This window comes from Pollicipes pollicipes, unplaced genomic scaffold (assembly GCF_011947565.3).
Source record: "Pollicipes pollicipes isolate AB1234 unplaced genomic scaffold, Ppol_2.1 Scaffold_4219;HRSCAF=4965_pilon_pilon_pilon, whole genome shotgun sequence".
Classification (NCBI taxonomy): Eukaryota; Metazoa; Arthropoda; class Thecostraca; order Pollicipedomorpha; family Pollicipedidae; genus Pollicipes; species Pollicipes pollicipes.
Window position 1 is genome coordinate 30,310,324 of NW_023596448.1, and position 16,293 is coordinate 30,326,616.

The 16,293-nt window shown below is 51.9% G+C and overlaps 1 protein-coding gene across 1 annotated transcript in view; it reads left to right on the forward strand.

The window, feature by feature from the left end:
- The window catches only part of LOC119095155 (putative G-protein coupled receptor Mth-like 3), a 34,025-nt gene that overhangs the window by 8,651 nt on the left and 9,081 nt on the right, over positions 1-16,293 (forward strand). The window contains exon 2 of the mRNA XM_037218036.1: positions 314-501. Coding sequence (XP_037073931.1) covers positions 314-501 — 188 coding nt within the window. The remainder of the gene's footprint in view (positions 1-313; positions 502-16,293) is intronic.

Consider the following 16,293-nt stretch of genomic DNA (forward strand, 5'->3'; position numbering starts at 1 on the left):
TCATCCTCTCTCTCTCTCTCTCTCTCTCTCGCTCTCTCCTCTCTCTCTCTCTCTCTCTCTCTCTCTCTCCTCTCACTCCTCTCTCTCTCTCTCTCCCCTCTCTCCCTCCTCTCCTCTGGCATGGCATGGCATATGGCATTCTATGGCATATCCTCCTCATGATGCATCGTATCATGAGGCTGGGCGGCCACCTTCGCTGCGTCTCCTGGATTAAGCTGGGAAGTTTGCACGTCACCGACCTCCGGAATTCCTCCTCTCCACGCTCTCCGCCGTCGCAACCTTCCCCCTCTCACCGGTCGCTCTCCGCTCGCAGCCGCATCCGGTCGGCGACGCCAAACAAGTCCAAGACGCGCCGCTTCATCAAGTACTCGGCGTACTGCTGGGGCTGCTCGCTGGCGCTGACGTTGATCACGATCATGATGCAGTTCGCGCCCGACGACGTCGTGCCGCCCGAGAACTTCATCCGACCCGGGCTCGGCGAGAAGAGCTGCTGGTTCCCAGGTCAGGTCACGACGGGTAACCGGGAGGCGTGGGCGGCACGAGCGGTCACTGGGGGTGGCAAGGTACGGTCATTGGGAGGGCAAGGTGTGGTCACTGTAAGGTCGCGGTTGAGGGCCTCGCAGGTCAGAGCGTGGTCACTGAAGGTCAGGTGGGGTTACTGCGAGGTCAGGTAGGGTCACTGCGAGATCTCTGACGGCTAACCGTGGCGTCACTGGAAAGCAGTCGCGGAAAGGAAAGATGCGCCGTGTGTTGGAAGTCGTTTAGCTTTGTCTGCCTGCCTTGCTGAAGGGGTCGGAAGAAGTTTTGAGTTCTGCAGCGGCTCCTTTGAGACTTGGCCCCACAGAAATAACTATGCCAGGTTTGTGTGCTCAGCCCAGCATACTGCGGTGTGGTGGGTTAAGACGATCTCAGACCGGACAGCATCTAATGGTAAATGCCCACCAGTTCGAAACTCACCTCGAGTTCGTGGCTTTGACAACGTGGTAGCACGTTTGAGACTCAGGGTTGTTTTGACCTCCTTTCTGCAGGTGCTTACCGCCCGCTCGATGACCACTCCCAGCATACGAGCCTTGCTTCATTCTGAGGGTTCGTAACGGGGCTGTTGTTAGTTACCACGAGCAGTGGCGACCATTTTAATATTTCTACCGAGGACATAATAGACCGGAGCAGCACTACAACAGGCAGCACGTTGTGCATGGACTGTGTGTTATTGGACCGTTTGGCTAGGTCCGTGCCGCGCGTGTGGACGTTTTGGGCGCGCGGTCTGCTCGCGCCCGAGTTCGAGTGTCTATGTTCTATAGATAGACACACTGCACATAGACACCCACTTGCGCTGTTGTCTATACGCCGAAGGACGAAAGTTTTCTGGACTCCAAAATTCCCGCTAACGCCAGTTTCGGGGTCCCCTGCCCAGTGCCCGCTTGGCGTATTGTATCCGGATCGTTTCTCACAGTATATTTAAGCCGCTTAATTTACCATTTGGTTAAAACAAAACTTGTATTTCACGCTTTGCTCTTTCCTTCTTCTGTATGCGTTTTTAAACAAGGACCGAGATCAATGTAAGGAGATTCTTCGTCAGGCTGGGGTGTTGTGAAGCGGATTGCGAGTGTGTCCTGGTCCCCTCTAACCACATGCTAGCATCGCGCTCCTGGCCTCACCCTGATTCACCTCCGTTGTAGGCCACGTCCCAAGCCACAAACCAGCTGTGTTGTATCGGTCACGCGTAAGCGCACGAGCGACAGTAACAGGGTCGTGCTGCGAAACATTTGTTTGTGCGATGCCACCCAGCCGCAGGAGAATCTTTGTAATGGTGATAAATCAGACAATCTAAACATGCGAGTTGGCATGACATTTACAGGACTGCTGGAAACCTGCGCAGATCGTTCAAATGATCTCGTGGCACTATCTCATGCTTTAACTCTCTTCCTATGCTGATTTGCCTTTGCCTGCACGCATTGTGCAAGTGACTGTTGTCTGTTCAGGCTTTGCGATCTGAAAGACGCGGTCATGTTGTTGATGGCTCGGAAGTCACCCTTCTTGCTTCAAAGCTTCGTGGAAAGTCGGACGGTTTAAACGTTTTGTCGTACTTTGTCGACCGTAAAAGTGCCGTGCCCCTCTCAACTGGCTCTCTAACAGGATGTGCATGTAACACCCACATGGATTTACGAGCGCCACACTTTAGCCAGTTTCCGGTAATTCCCTGCCTCACGTACTAGCGTGAAGAGCGTCAGGCCCCAGCAGCAGCGCGCGCCTCTCGAGACGACCCGTCTAAGGCCCGCGCCGCCGCGGCTTCGCTGCAACCGAGGCGTTCACCTCCGGCGCTACACCGACAGAGCCACGTCGGGCCGGGCTGTGCGCGGCCGGCCGACGGCGCAGTACGGCGGCCCGTTTTCTCTGAAGCGTTGCCAGCGTGCGGACGTCGTCCGAGCCGCCTCGGTCGCGCAGATCTGATGAGCTGTCGGGCGCGATGGGTGCCCAGCTGGCCGTGAAAGCCTGAGCGGCGCCGCGGCGATACCCGAGGACGGACTGCTTGTAGTGTAATTGGGCGTGGCTGCTGCGAATCCAGCACGACGCGGGCTGTCCATATTTGGGTGGGCTTTCGGCGCCGCGATTGATTGGTTGTGAACCGACGCGGAATTTTGGTGTGCCGTAACTAATGGCTTCCTGAAGATGTTCGCTTGGTTAGTGCCGCAGTTTAAAGCGCGGACAAAAAGGAACGTTGCGTTCGATGCTCCCAACACAGGTGTAACCTCTTGAGCGCTATCGTTGATTTTTCCGTTTTCTCCGTCCGCCCGCATAACCCGGTGACAATTCTCCCAAGTTGAATGAAGGGTCGATAACCATTATTTGATTATTTTTTTCAGTTACGCCTAAAGGGTCAGTGCCAAAGTTTCAGAAAGCCTGAGGGGAAGGGGGCAGCCCTCTTGGCTACCCAAGTTCCCAGTTCTTACGTCGCTGTGTCGATATGCCCTCTATCGCTCTGCGTTTCGTTAGATTGGTTTAATTCCCCCCCCCCCCCACGTCCCATTTCTTGTCTGCACCGCTGTCCTGTAACGTTCTTATATTAACCGTGCATTTATTTCCTTTGTCGTTATCTTCAAAATGTAGCTGGCTGATGTTTGACGGGCTGAGGCTGTTGCTGTTAGCAGAAATTCCCTAAAGCCAAAATTTTACACATAGCTTATCATGCATAATGGCCTTGCTGTTTTTCAAACTTAAAACAAATTGCAATGATCCATGTCAAGTTATTTTTTCGTTTGGAAATATCGAGATAAAATACATCTGAAGATTGTATCATTTTGATTTAGTACCAAAGACGTTTTTTCGACCATGGAGAAACGCCAAAGTAGAAACGCCCAAACCGTATCCTAAAATGCTCGTTTTCGGCACTGATCGGGCTGGCCCGAACACCTGGACTGGGACTGGAGTCGTCAAATTCCCATCTGGTTACGTTGACATATGATAACCGAACTCCATCACTCAACCTTGCACGTCACAGTTTTTGGGCTAGAGCAAACAGCTTACGTTTTGGCCAGCGCATTTTGAATGACAAGGAACGTTCCAAAGCGTTGGGCCTTGAGGTGCAGTTCAAGTTCATTCTGCCTTGATATTCCACTTTCAGAAAAGTTGGTAATATGTATTTGCCTATTACGTTCTCTTTTCGCGACACTACAATTGTGTCGCATGCAGTTATGGCACAGTGTGCTATGCGTTGAGGCAAAGCAGCCCAAACTTAAAGCAAGCTGCATCTAAAAAAAGCACTGATCATTGATCATAACATTTTTGCCTACGTCGTATGAGCTTAGGTAATGAGAATGCTTATTAGCCCTAGAAGGGTCAACCTACAGAAATCCCCTTTATCACATTTTCCTGCGCGTTAAACCAAGACCCTTTTTGAAGGGTCCAGTGGCTTTGACAAATTTGACTAAAGCTGATTTCAGTTTGCGAGGTAACAGAAAAAAAAAAACGTTCGGGACCAGCTCACAAAGCATATAGAGGCAACTGAATGACAATCAGGTATCGTCTTCGTCGTCAAAATTCATGCGGGATGTCACTCAAAGCTATAGACTGTCCACCTGCTGCTGATGATATGATTTAAGTACTACTGCGGCTGCTACGCTCTCCTAATGCTACATACAGACCAGCTTTTGTCACGTTTTCAAACTCCTTCGCCCTATCGTTTTTCTATTGTTTTCTCTCGAAAAGAAGTCGGTCGCCAGAATGAGTCGCGTTTGTAGTCAATGCAATCACCGCGCTCCCCACTTATGAGACGTTTGTTCGTGATGACCCTCATCGAAGCCATCGGAGTACAGAAAGCCTACTTTCGCCTCAGAACCACGTTTTATCGCATTGCTAACCACCCCGTAAATTCCTACATCCAATAAGAGAGGCCGATATAATAAGGACATCTCTCTGAGCCAATTTCTGCACACGTGACCGCATCCAGAGTGAGCCAACAACCAGCGTGTTAGAATTCTCGTCCTCGAAGACTCACGAAGACTCCCTGTCCCGTGGAGGAATTCTTCTTTCCTCTTGCGATTTTTTCCGAGGCCGCACCGTCTCCGGCCTGATCCTACTCACTTGCCGTCTGGCGGCACCATTAGTTCCGCGCCCTCCCCAGAGGCGGGGTGGGGTCAACCGTAACTCCATGCCTCAGGCGAAACCCTATCGGTCGCCGGCGACACTGGGTCACTGGAGCGAGACGCATTCCCCCCCCCCCCCCCCGCCTGGCACGGGCGGAGATAGGGCGACTGTGGGGGAGGCGACCCGGGGACGGCTCCAACAGGCCTTCCCAGAAGCATATTCGGGAGTTTGGCAAATTGCCTGCCGTCTCTATAATTAGGAAAGAAATCCGTCCGCTTCTGGTTTCCATCCGGCATTCCGCTTTGTTCTTTCCTCATATGACCACCGGTGAACCCTTCTTTGAAATCAAGCGCGCCTGCTCAAGGCTTGCGCACGCGATGCCCGCAGACAATGCTTAATGTGGGGGGGGGGGGGACCTCGTCCCTCCCCTCGGGACACTGGCTCCGCCTCTGCCGCCGACTATCTATAGCGGCGGCATATTCCCCCGACAGCTCTCCGCGTCCGGCGCGGCCTTGACGCAGCGTCACGTGACCCCGCGCCCCGGAGCGTAAGTCGGCCGCCGCCGGCCCCCGGGCGGCCGCGGCAGAACGCCCGGAGGGGATATTAGGACCGCGGTCGGCCACGCGGCCGGTTATTGGTCTATCGCGAATGGCCAGGCGTGCCCAGCCACGCGTGATTCGGCGATGATCCGATGCGATCGCTGCCGGGCGGCGATGTGCTACTGCGCCGGGGACGGGAGTTTGTCTTCGGCGTGACGAGGCGGTCCGTTCCGCTGCTGTAGATGGTGTGGGAGTCGGTGAGGCAAGACAATGGCGGCTGCGAAGTCGTTCAGTCAAAGGGAGCGTTCGACATTGAAGACATTGAAGCGGACATCCGATGTAATGAAAAAGCTCACTTGTCTGGCAGTCTTGTAAGCTTGTAAGCAATAGCGAGTCAGACGGCGGCGAACAGGGTATTGCGCTTTACGCGCTGGCTGGAGGTGCGTGGCTGGTGCTCCCCATTTACAAATTGGGTCCGTTAATCCTTGGCAGACCGCTACCTGAGGACAAAGGAGCGAAGTGCGTTAAGCCGGCCGCGATGTACCTGTCAGTAATAACCGCACAAGCGCTGAGAAATGGGAATTCGATGCCTGACAATGAGACAGGTCGCATAAAGCCCAAGACACGCACCGGCGACTTAATCTTCTAATTGCGCACGCGGCCCATTTAAGCAATTATTTGGAAAGAGAAATACTCTCAGTGGAGACTATTAAAAATCGATGCGATATTGATGCGCGAGACCGTGTGTTTGCGCATTTTTAGACCGTGCGAGACCGTGCGAGACAAGACCGTGCGAACGTCCATTTTTTATGCAGATGCGCAACCGCACTGTAAGCAAAAATGGCAAGTACTTGGAAATAGCATTCAGACCGTAAAATTATCATATTGGCTGAGAAGAAGACCTAAAAAAACTGTCTGGGGTATCCATCGAAATGCTCACTAACGATAGCTGCCACGATCAGTAGGCTGCGCCTTTGGACAACCCCGCGAGCAGAGAAAGCACAGCTTTACAGTACTCGCCGCAGTGCGATGCTCTGGGGCTTTGAAGCGGCAGCATTCGACGCCGGTTTGGAAGCACTAGTGTTGCGTACACACGCCGAAAAGGATTCAACTTGATATGAACCGTTCAAGATGCATCACTGTCTCAGAAAGAGGATGAGAAACGAGAGCTCTAAACCAACTAAACTTCAACCGTAGACGGCAGTACGAGGCTGAGAAGGAATGGGGGTAGTGGCCCGGTTGTGTGGCCAACTAACGCCAGAGATTTCTTTGAAGCCCTGGCGCGGCGTGCCCCTGAACAGGGACAGGCCACCATTAAACTGACTCATCTGGACACCAGCCCGACGCCGTCCGCGAAGAGGCGCAGCAGATGGAACAAGAGCGGCAAAGACGGAGGGCTCCAGCGGGCGTGACAGTAATAAATCGTAAAGTGGACATTTACCACCAGTAAGGAGGCACTAAATAAGGCGAGGAATCAGTCGAGCAATCGATCAATCGAACGGCCGGGTGTGACGTCACACGCGTAGGGTCTGAGAGTCCTAGGGTTCTAGACTTTACAGCCCGACGTCGACACGGCGGGGTGCCTACAATATGTAATGTAGTGGTTATATATATATAGTGGTTATATATATATAATGTAGTGGTTAATGTGTCTGCGTAGGAGAAACCAGAAGTACGGAGTGCGATTCCTCGCGGCACCCACCCTTCCTGCCAGGGTGAGAGGCAGATGACGTCATATGGCCTCCGCAGCGGATTGCGTCACAAATCCTCAGCAATGACGGCGACGTCAACGCGGCCTGGCCGATGGGGGTTTGGTGTTCAGATGGGTTGTTGCCGGCGGCCTGCCCCGTTGACACCGCGAGTGGTCTAGAGAAATCGACAGGGGGCGACTGACCAACCATCCGGGCCTCTTTCCCTATCCCCAGCTCGCCCCGTCTCTGACACATCCTTTACGCTGATTTTATTTAAATCGTATCAGTCCTTTGTGTTTGTCATCTTTCTTTTGACCATAGTACATGTCTAGCAGTCATTATCAAGTTTCATCCTTTCGGCGCTTCGTTCACAACAGCTCCGAACCGTAATGATGGCGTGCACTTTGATACTTGTGGTTTCTCTGGTGCCTAGCCTTATGCGCTATATTGTTTCGAAGTCAAAACGCGTATGGGCTAACGGGGTAAGTAAGTTTGTTTGTAAGTAAGTTTGCTGCTAAATCGCACGAGTCTTCTGTCAGGTATTGAATCGTGTAAGCTTATGCGGTCATGTAGTTGTGGCATGTGCGGTGCAGCTGATGACTGCTGCTTCGAGGCAGTTTGGAGAACGCTGTTTCTTTCACCCGATCTGACGATCGACGTGGCACTGTGAGGGACTATGACCGTCATGGCCGCCAATCTAGTTCTGAGGCCTTTACAGCCATTGCCAGAACTGTATTGGCCACTGGACTGCAGCTGCATCTCCAGCATTTCAGAAAACATGCATTAGATGCGTGGCATTGTTTGGAAACAATGGCCGTTCATCTTCGAGACACACACACACACACACACACACACACACACACACACACACACACACACACACACACACACACACACACACACACACACACACACACACACACACACACACACATATATATATATATATATATATATATATATATATATATATTGAGCGTATTTCGACGCAAATTTACTTCCCTCATGATGCTGCTGGTATTGTTGAGTTATGTGATGAGTGATGGCTTCTAGGTTTTAAGGTGACGGATGTTTTGAAAGTCTATGTAGATACCTGTCCTTAGGCTTATTGCCGTCGCCTAACAACCTCTCTTCCGTTTATGCTCTCAGCGTCTCGTGTGGAAAACTCCCTTTATTTCTCGATTATTTCACGTCCAGACTTCTCGAAACGCGTGGAGCGTTCCCTTCCTAGATTGCTTTGGCAAGCATAAATCATCGGCGGCGCAGGGCTCAAGGCAGACAGCTTCGTCATAGAATTGGCTGACGACGTCGGTGGATCAAGCGAGTGACAGCAAACCATCAGTTCTGAAGAGCCGCCATTGGTGGCGAAGCACGTGCAATTATCAGCTGTTTTGTGAAACAAATTTCGTGTTTCAATTCATGACCGCTCAATGTTTTGGTTTTCTTTATTTATTTTAGACATTTTGCTTTCGATTCTTTAACATTGGGAAATTCGCGAGTTATGTGGATACCTTCTAGGCTATTTGTATATTCGCTGAGTATTAAAAAAGTTTTTTTTTTCTACGGGACGGCATGCAGAACTTGCGCCGGGTGTGTTCGCAGCGTGGCACGTTTCTGTTTTCGTAATACCTATTCATGAAATTGTTTTTCATGCAAAACGTTCCTGTTTGTCGGCATATGCTTTGCGTGCGGACGAACATGGCAAATTATGGAAACCACAAATTGTGCTTTTTGTTACGATGACCCACCTTCTTTTCATTCGCCGTCTACCGTATGCCTGCAACTAACCTGTTAGTACATGGATCTGTTATGCCCTTTCCATCTTGCACCAAGTACCCGAAAAGGACTAGGCGCACTGGCGACGACACGTGACGTCACGCACAAGCTGAGTCTGCCGTCGTTCGTCGTTAGTCGTGCGGGCCGCTGCGAAGGTCGACTGGCGTAGAGGCTTAGGGCTATGACGTCACGGATGACGTCGACGGCACATATTTTTGTCACCGGGGCCGCTGCATATACAAACGTAGACGTTGACGCAAGCAGAAATTGTCGAGCCCAGGCCGAACAGCTACGTTGCGTCGGAGCTGTCTCAGAGTTCTCGCAGACTTGGCCAACGTCATCCGCCGATCAAACCGACGACACCCATCCGTCTGCCCTGGAGGGCTGTCAGTGAGACAAGGTCGCTACAACTCCTGTCTCGAGTCTGTCCGCCCCTCGCCACAGTCAAGATGCTGGCGCCGTATTCTTCGCACCGTCCCCTCCCCTCTCCCCGTCCCCTATCCTTTGGCGTCCAGTGGGAAAGTCCAGACGTTGGTGACACGAGGGAGGGGCAGAAACGTTGACTGGTCCCTGGGCCGCAGCCTGGATTTCATTAAGGAGGGAGAGGGGCGGAGGTCAGTGAGCACCCACCATAAGGGAACTAAAGAAGTCATCTATGGTGCTTAAGTGAAAAGTACGGCCGAAGATAGGGGCGTGGGCAAGGCTGCTGCTCGGCTCAACCATTTTCGAAAATGGAGCGTTGTAGTAACAGTTTTGAATCTTTCAGTGCGTTAGGGCTTCAGAGATCAAAGCTGATCAAAGGTAGACAAATTTTCCAGCTATCCTCTGAATCCTCTGATCCTTTGATCAAAGCTCATTTGGCTTTGGATCAAAGCTGAGGAGCTGCCAGTTCCTGTGCTGTCCGCATGCCCTTGCCCTAACCGCTCTTGCTACCCTGGTCCGCACGCCCTTGCCCCAGCTGTCGCCTGTATACCGAGCGCGTCCAGCCCCCGCCCTCCTTGTTGGGGCCACATGGCGGCCACGAGGTCATCGAGTGTCCCCACACCGTCACGCTGAACGAGCTGACAGAAACAACAGAAGCGAGGTCCCACAGCCGCGCCTGGCTGGCGTCTGGTGATGACGGCTGGTGGACTGGTGTACGCGCAGCGCGGGGAACGAGGTCGCGAACGCAGCGCTAGGCGGATCGCGAGCGCGGGGAACGAGGCGCGAACGCAGCGCTGGGCGGATCGCGAGCGCGGGGAACGAGGTCGTGAACGCAGCGCTGGGCGGGTCGCGAGCGCGCCGGTCACAGTCCCGCACGCGTCTCATCGGGGATAATGGGAGGGAGGAGGGGATGTTGGGGGATATTGGGAGGGCGTTGGGTTACCAGTCAGCGGTGGAATGATGACTAGATTAGGTTATCATTGGCTTACAACATGTGTAGTACCAAGGACGAAATACATGCTTGCCATCCACCTTTACCTCTGAACAACTCATTGTGGCTACATGCCGATATCGTTTTGTTTGTCGTTAAACGCGCGCTCGGGTGGCGGTCCACGCCCTCGAAGATTTTTGTCCAGAATGAATTCCGACCAGTGTGACGTAGCCGCGCCAAACTTTGCATGGTGGTAGGCAACTGAGTATTTGATCTTTTGGCGTACAAATTATATGTACCTTGCAAATTTGCTGATCTATGGCAGATCATTACTAGGGAATCGTGCAATCTAATGCAGAAACGGAGTGTTAGACGAAACAACACATGTCTGAGACACATTGCTACGCAAGAAAACTCAATTTAGAATTACAACCATTTCGTTGACCTGGGTTCAGGTATGAAGGTCAGACCAAGGAAAAACTAACCTCCTTTTCTACTTCAGGGCTTGTTTGGTGGGGTAGCTTCTGGTGCTTATTTCGACTTTATAAATGACATGGACCGCGACAAACATGTGTCATAAACTTCGTAAATGTCAGAGGACACTGCCTTAAGTGGACCAGGTCAACGTGTGCTTTTTAGGAACATGCCGCCTAGCGTAATCCCTGCTCACATACAGACCAACCCAAACGTGGCTTAAGTGTCTCTAGCCCTCTTAGTTTTTCAGATCTCAGGGGATCAAACTGACCCCCACCCGAGCAAAGGCTATTCCACCGGCCACCTGGGCCCGTGCTACGCATGACCTTCGACCTTATGTAGTGTTTCCCAGCTGGTGTTGAATGTCTCTTTGATATCTGTTGTGTCACATTCGCCGGAACCCGGCCTACTTGCCGATCTTGTTATCTCAGCTGGGTCTCCTTTGCGGACGCCTGTTTGGCCCAGACGACGCCTGGCTGGCGTCCAGACGTGGCCTGGACTTGAGTGCCAGTGTTTCAGGGAAAGCGGTGTGGAACAGTCGGCCTCCCATCCGGGCCGCTGTCCCCCTCCGCTATCGTGACATCTGGGTTTTTGTTTAGTTCTTTTCAAATTAATATTCCTAATCACTTCAAGCAATAATGCATCTCAAATAGCTCACATCGAGTTTCATATTTTCCCGCGTTCTCTAAGCAACATGCAGTTAAGTTCAGTCTGCGCTGTATGATGCGGACATGTTCAGCGACTTAAAGCTGCTGTAAGATGTAGATGAAAATCAAACGATATCCGAACCATTCCGAATCTGATTCGCAGTGTTCGACACCTTGCCATCATAATTCCTCAGAACCACACTTGATACACTGTCACAGTCCCCTCATGGGCTGCACAATAGCGCGACATGTGTAGAGTCAGGGGCGAATCCAGCGTGGAATTGGGGTCACCGATGTCGGTCTGGGTGCAGGTTTCAAATCTGCGACCAGATGCGCTAAAGCCGGGCGAAAGCTGGGCAAATGTCTTGGGAGGGGTCATGGCTGCAGTGGCCACCCCAGCCGCCCTCTCGTAGCGTGCTGGAGCGTTCCGTTTCGTGCGGGCTCATTCATTTCCCGCAGGCTTATTGGAACCTGCTAATGTTTCGGGCCCAGCGAAAGCGACGCCGCTGGCGGTTTTTAACAAATTAATAACGTTACTGTGGCCTAGCTCAACATCATTCACTCCGCTGGAACTAGGGTGGCTCTCATTCGGTTTTACAAGGTTTGAAGGAATGTTTCAGAGGTGTCGATTGTAGGGCATATCGTTCGAGCCATAGTCCTGGTCAGTGATGCTGATTTGCGTGCGATGTTTTGACTAGCCCTCGGCTGACCACCGACGCCAATCGATTCTGCGCAGGGCCTGAAGATGTTTAACCCACAGCTTTTCATTTAGCGCAGATCCGAAAACTTCTGTCAGCTTCAGGTCTTGAACGTGCAGACTTGCGATGAGGTGCTGCGGCCCGACCGAAACTGTGCAGTAACTGGCCAAAATGTGTTAGTCAACACTACTGACGAGGCAGCGGTTCAAGCAGGTATTCCAGCATGTCGTCTGGTGATTCGTTATGTCCCTGGTTGCACGTTGTCGCTCCTGGAGCAGCTGCGCATCAGTGAAGGCTTGAATGCGGCAGGCGGTTGCCGTGACGGTGACGTGAAGGGTGACCTTACCTGGGTAGCTGTACCCAAACGCTACGGCGGCGCGATTCGACGGCGGTAATAAGACATGGAGGTCCGGGCTCTGGGCTGGGTTTTTACGGAGTGGGAACGGGGCCAGGCACCATGCAGTGCACACAGCCTGCACCGTGCACTGAGGGTGAACGACGGCCAGCAGCTGCCCGTGATCAGGGGTCTGTGCACGGGGTTCCTTGCGAAACGCCACGACGGAGGTGGTGATGGCGTTTTCGAAGGCTGGTGACTGGTGCACAGTCTGCCTGGCACGTCGCCATGTGACACGTGGATATGTGGCGTCGACATGTGACAAGTGGCCGAAAGCGCAGAAGAGCTGGGGCCGTCGGATTCAATGCCGCGCGTTCGAGTGATTTCCAGATAAAGATTTGTTCTACTTCCACTGTTCTGAGGTCACGTTGGCAGCATGTTTTATCCACAGCGTTATAGTGTTTAACGTGCTCGTAAGCAAAGGCTTCTAACAGGAGCGCCTGATAAAAGAATACCAGTTATATAAGCAGCATGCAATGAGATGTTCCGACGCGCTTTGGTGTTCTCCGATACAGAATGAACTAGATGTTAAGGGTTGTGATCGCGCGATATGTAGATGCCATATGGGGTAAAAAGTACAAGACATTTACTTTCCAAAACTTGTGCAACAATGTAAAAGCACTGTGTAATATTTTCTGAGGAGATGTAGGAAGCCATTTCCTGAACAACATTGTCATTACAAGGCTTTTAAAATTTATATTGGCATTTCCATCCAAGCTGTTAACAATTGGTTGCACCTCGGCCTTTGTGTAGCATGGGAAGCGCCCCGTATCATGGGACGAGGCCATGACACAGCTGTCCATCGGCGACAAATAGCCCTCTTTCTCAGCGGAACACAATCGGTAGCCAAACTCGGCGGCCGTCATCATGTCGAGAACGATCGCCCGGTCTTCATGAGAGGCTGGGAGTCCACCATCGTGTCGGGAACGACGGCCCAGTCTTCACGAGAGGCTTGGAGTCCACCATTGTGGCTCGGGCACACACGAGTGCTCTGCCAGAGGTCAACGGTTTTTAACCGTGATTAAGTCGTGGCCGGTGTGCAACAGCCGTCAAGTGGCGACGGAGGCTGGCTTGAACGGAAATCACGACCTGGGTTTTCCCCGCCACCTCCGTACTGCAACCCAACGCGAATTTAAGATGCTCTGTGGAACTTTCGCTATAATTTGCCGCTTCTAGCATGGACTGATATGCTGCATCACACACATTACCGCAAAAGGGTTAGAATATGATTGCGTCTTCCGAATGAAGAACACATTTCGCTGCTGATCGACACATCATTATTTAGCGTCTTCGTACGCGCCGAAGGACTATTGAAAACAGGATCTATGTGACCTCGCCGTCTTGCACAATATGGCCGGGCTACTTTCCATGTCGGGATGTCCACAACCGTGCAGCGCTTTGTACTGGGACCAGCCAGGGTTTTGCCAGGAACGCAGCCAAAGCTTTGGTAAGGAGAGGGGGCGCAGAGTTAACACAGACACACAGATTCGTATATTCTTGAATAACTGGAAGACAAGCCAGCAGGTGCTGGTTGGTGCAATGCTGTTTTTATTTTGAAGTGGAATAAACTGAAGGAAACCAAATAAACTGACTTTAATAGTATGCTATTTCGCACCAAATTATCGCCGGCTCACCATATTCTGCAATCGACGGCACACGCCTCTGCTTATCATGACTTAGATGACACATAAAGTCGTTTGTTACGGGCTCATGTCGGATGAGCAAGCCGCATATTCAACGGGCAATGGACGGGTTGGTGTACGCTGCCATGGGTAGTGGGCGGGCCGATTGAGAGACTTCTTACCCACGAAGGGCTTTGCCGTATGCTAGCGGCAGGGTAATTATAAAACATATGTATCTGCACATACTGGGGCGCAGTCAGAGCCTTGGTGAGGGGGAGTGGGGCAAGAGGTTGGCAAACAGAAGGTTGGCCTTTTGCTGAAAGACCCAAAATAAAATCACTGGTATATCCTGCTTGATTTAGAGGGGTACGGTTGTAAACATGTTATCTTTATGTGTACCCTCTGAAACCTGGAGTCTTTACCTGAAACGGAAGCCAGAAACTACTCAAAGTTCAATTCTGTTTTTGTTTTGTCAATAAGCCGGCGAAAGCGAACGTGAAATAACTCCATGGAATAAGCCGCCGGCACTATTAATTGCACAATGGTGGAGTGGATTTTTTTCTGAACCGATAAAGCTCAGAGGCTTTGACAGTTTTACATCGGTTTACAGCGATCTTGAGGTCCCCGTGAACGTACATTGTGTAACGCAAAGTGGTCAAAAATATGGAGAACATGGCAAACCCATGTTCGTCGGGAAAATTTAACCTTAAATTAGGATCGATCAATGAGAAACATTACATGACGTAGTTGACCATTAGCGTCCACATGTCTTTGGAACAAATAACCAGACGGCCGGCGTTACAGCTGCCATAAGGTAAGCAGCGTCGGCATTACGGCTAACACTGAGCGGCGGCCAACGGACGGTGACGGGCGAAAAATGCAGTGCATCTGTAATAAGTGCTTGTGGATGCTTTAAGCCATCATTTTTTTACGTTTAGGAGGCAGCCCAAGCGTAAGTTTTTTTTGTTCGATTTTTAGATGGATTATTGTAATTCTCGTGCGGTGTTACTGTGAACACCCGAGTCTAATCTTGGTGCGCCACAAATTTATTTCTTAAAACTACTTTCGGAAACATAATTTTGGTCGTTCTCACGCACACGGCACGTGCTGCCTGGTATTTATCTCCTGCAGTGGCCAACGCCGTTTGGTTTTACGGAAACTGGAACTCTGGCCTGTTCGTGTTCGTGTTCCTGAGACTGTACGCGCGTAGGCTCATTTTTTCTTAATTGTCTCTCAGATCGATTCTACAAAAGAAAAAAACATTTCCCGGCAAAGTTAGGTAGGCCTTTCTAGTTGTGACGTCATTTAGAGTCACACCTTTTGAATACTAATGAGACTCCTTACCTTTTTTGCGGACAAGGGCTTATATGCGAGAACACTAGGGTTCACGACCAAGGGCTGAAGGGCCGTTCCGTCCAGCGCGGGGTGCCTGCCGGCTGTCATTCCAGCGACACGGGGGCGGGGTCCCTGGTCGAACCGCAGGCCCCAGAAGTTATATCACGCATTGGTCCCCTCCATGACGCGGGAGGCCCTCTAATCCGGACAGTAAGCCCCAAATTCACGCAGTAGCCCTCACTGACGCAGCAAAATCTTTATCGCCACAGGAGTCTAACTATTAGCGCGGAGACTAATTATAACCTCTCAGAGACTAACATCAGCTATTCACGGGCTCAGGCCTTGATCCTGCTCACGAAATAGGCCCCCAAGGCTCAAATCGACAGGGAGCTGTCCGATGTTGACGGTCTCTGAAATAACCAGAGCAGAGTCCCGCATTGTCCCAGGGGCTTCTCATTTGGTTAAGAGGTCCTCTTGCTGACCTTTGTGGCCATGGCCCTGCGGGCCGGGATTCTCAATATGAGCTTCAGTCAGCCCGACAGGTCCTTCAGACCCTTCAGCCTTCCAATCGGGCCCTTGATCGCCGGTCCCGGTGCGCTATGGGACCCTCTTCTGCCCCCCCCCCCCCGCCTCGAACACTGACCCTGGCGGACTCAGGGCCCTTTGCCAACACAGGGCCCCTTGTTGGTACCGCGGGCCCCTGGCTGACACGGGAGCTCCACATTGACTTAGGGCCCTGACCAATGTAAATCGCGTGCGCGTTCTTTCCCCTGCTTGGGAAATGAGCTCTCAGGCGCAGATCGATACGATGTGGAAGGTGCCTGACTGACATAAATGCCCTCGTCGTCTCAAAGGGCCCTAATCGGCGCAGAGAGCCCTCTGACTTGCTTTGAGGGCCCGGCCCGCAGGGCCAAGCCTACTAATGCAAACCTGAACCAGCCCTTCGGGCCCTCAAATTGGACCCATAATTGCCGGTCTTGCGGGGGTCACGTGCCTCTGGGCCCCCCCTCCGTCTGTGCCACTGGTCCCACCGCACAAATCTGGATGATCACATATCACAGATGCTCAACATGCATAAACGTGCAAGAACGGGTAAGTCAAACATTACAAACGTATTGATACGGCTTCCAAACGGGTGACCCTATTATCTTGCAACTCACTGAGTAACGCTCCCCTCCC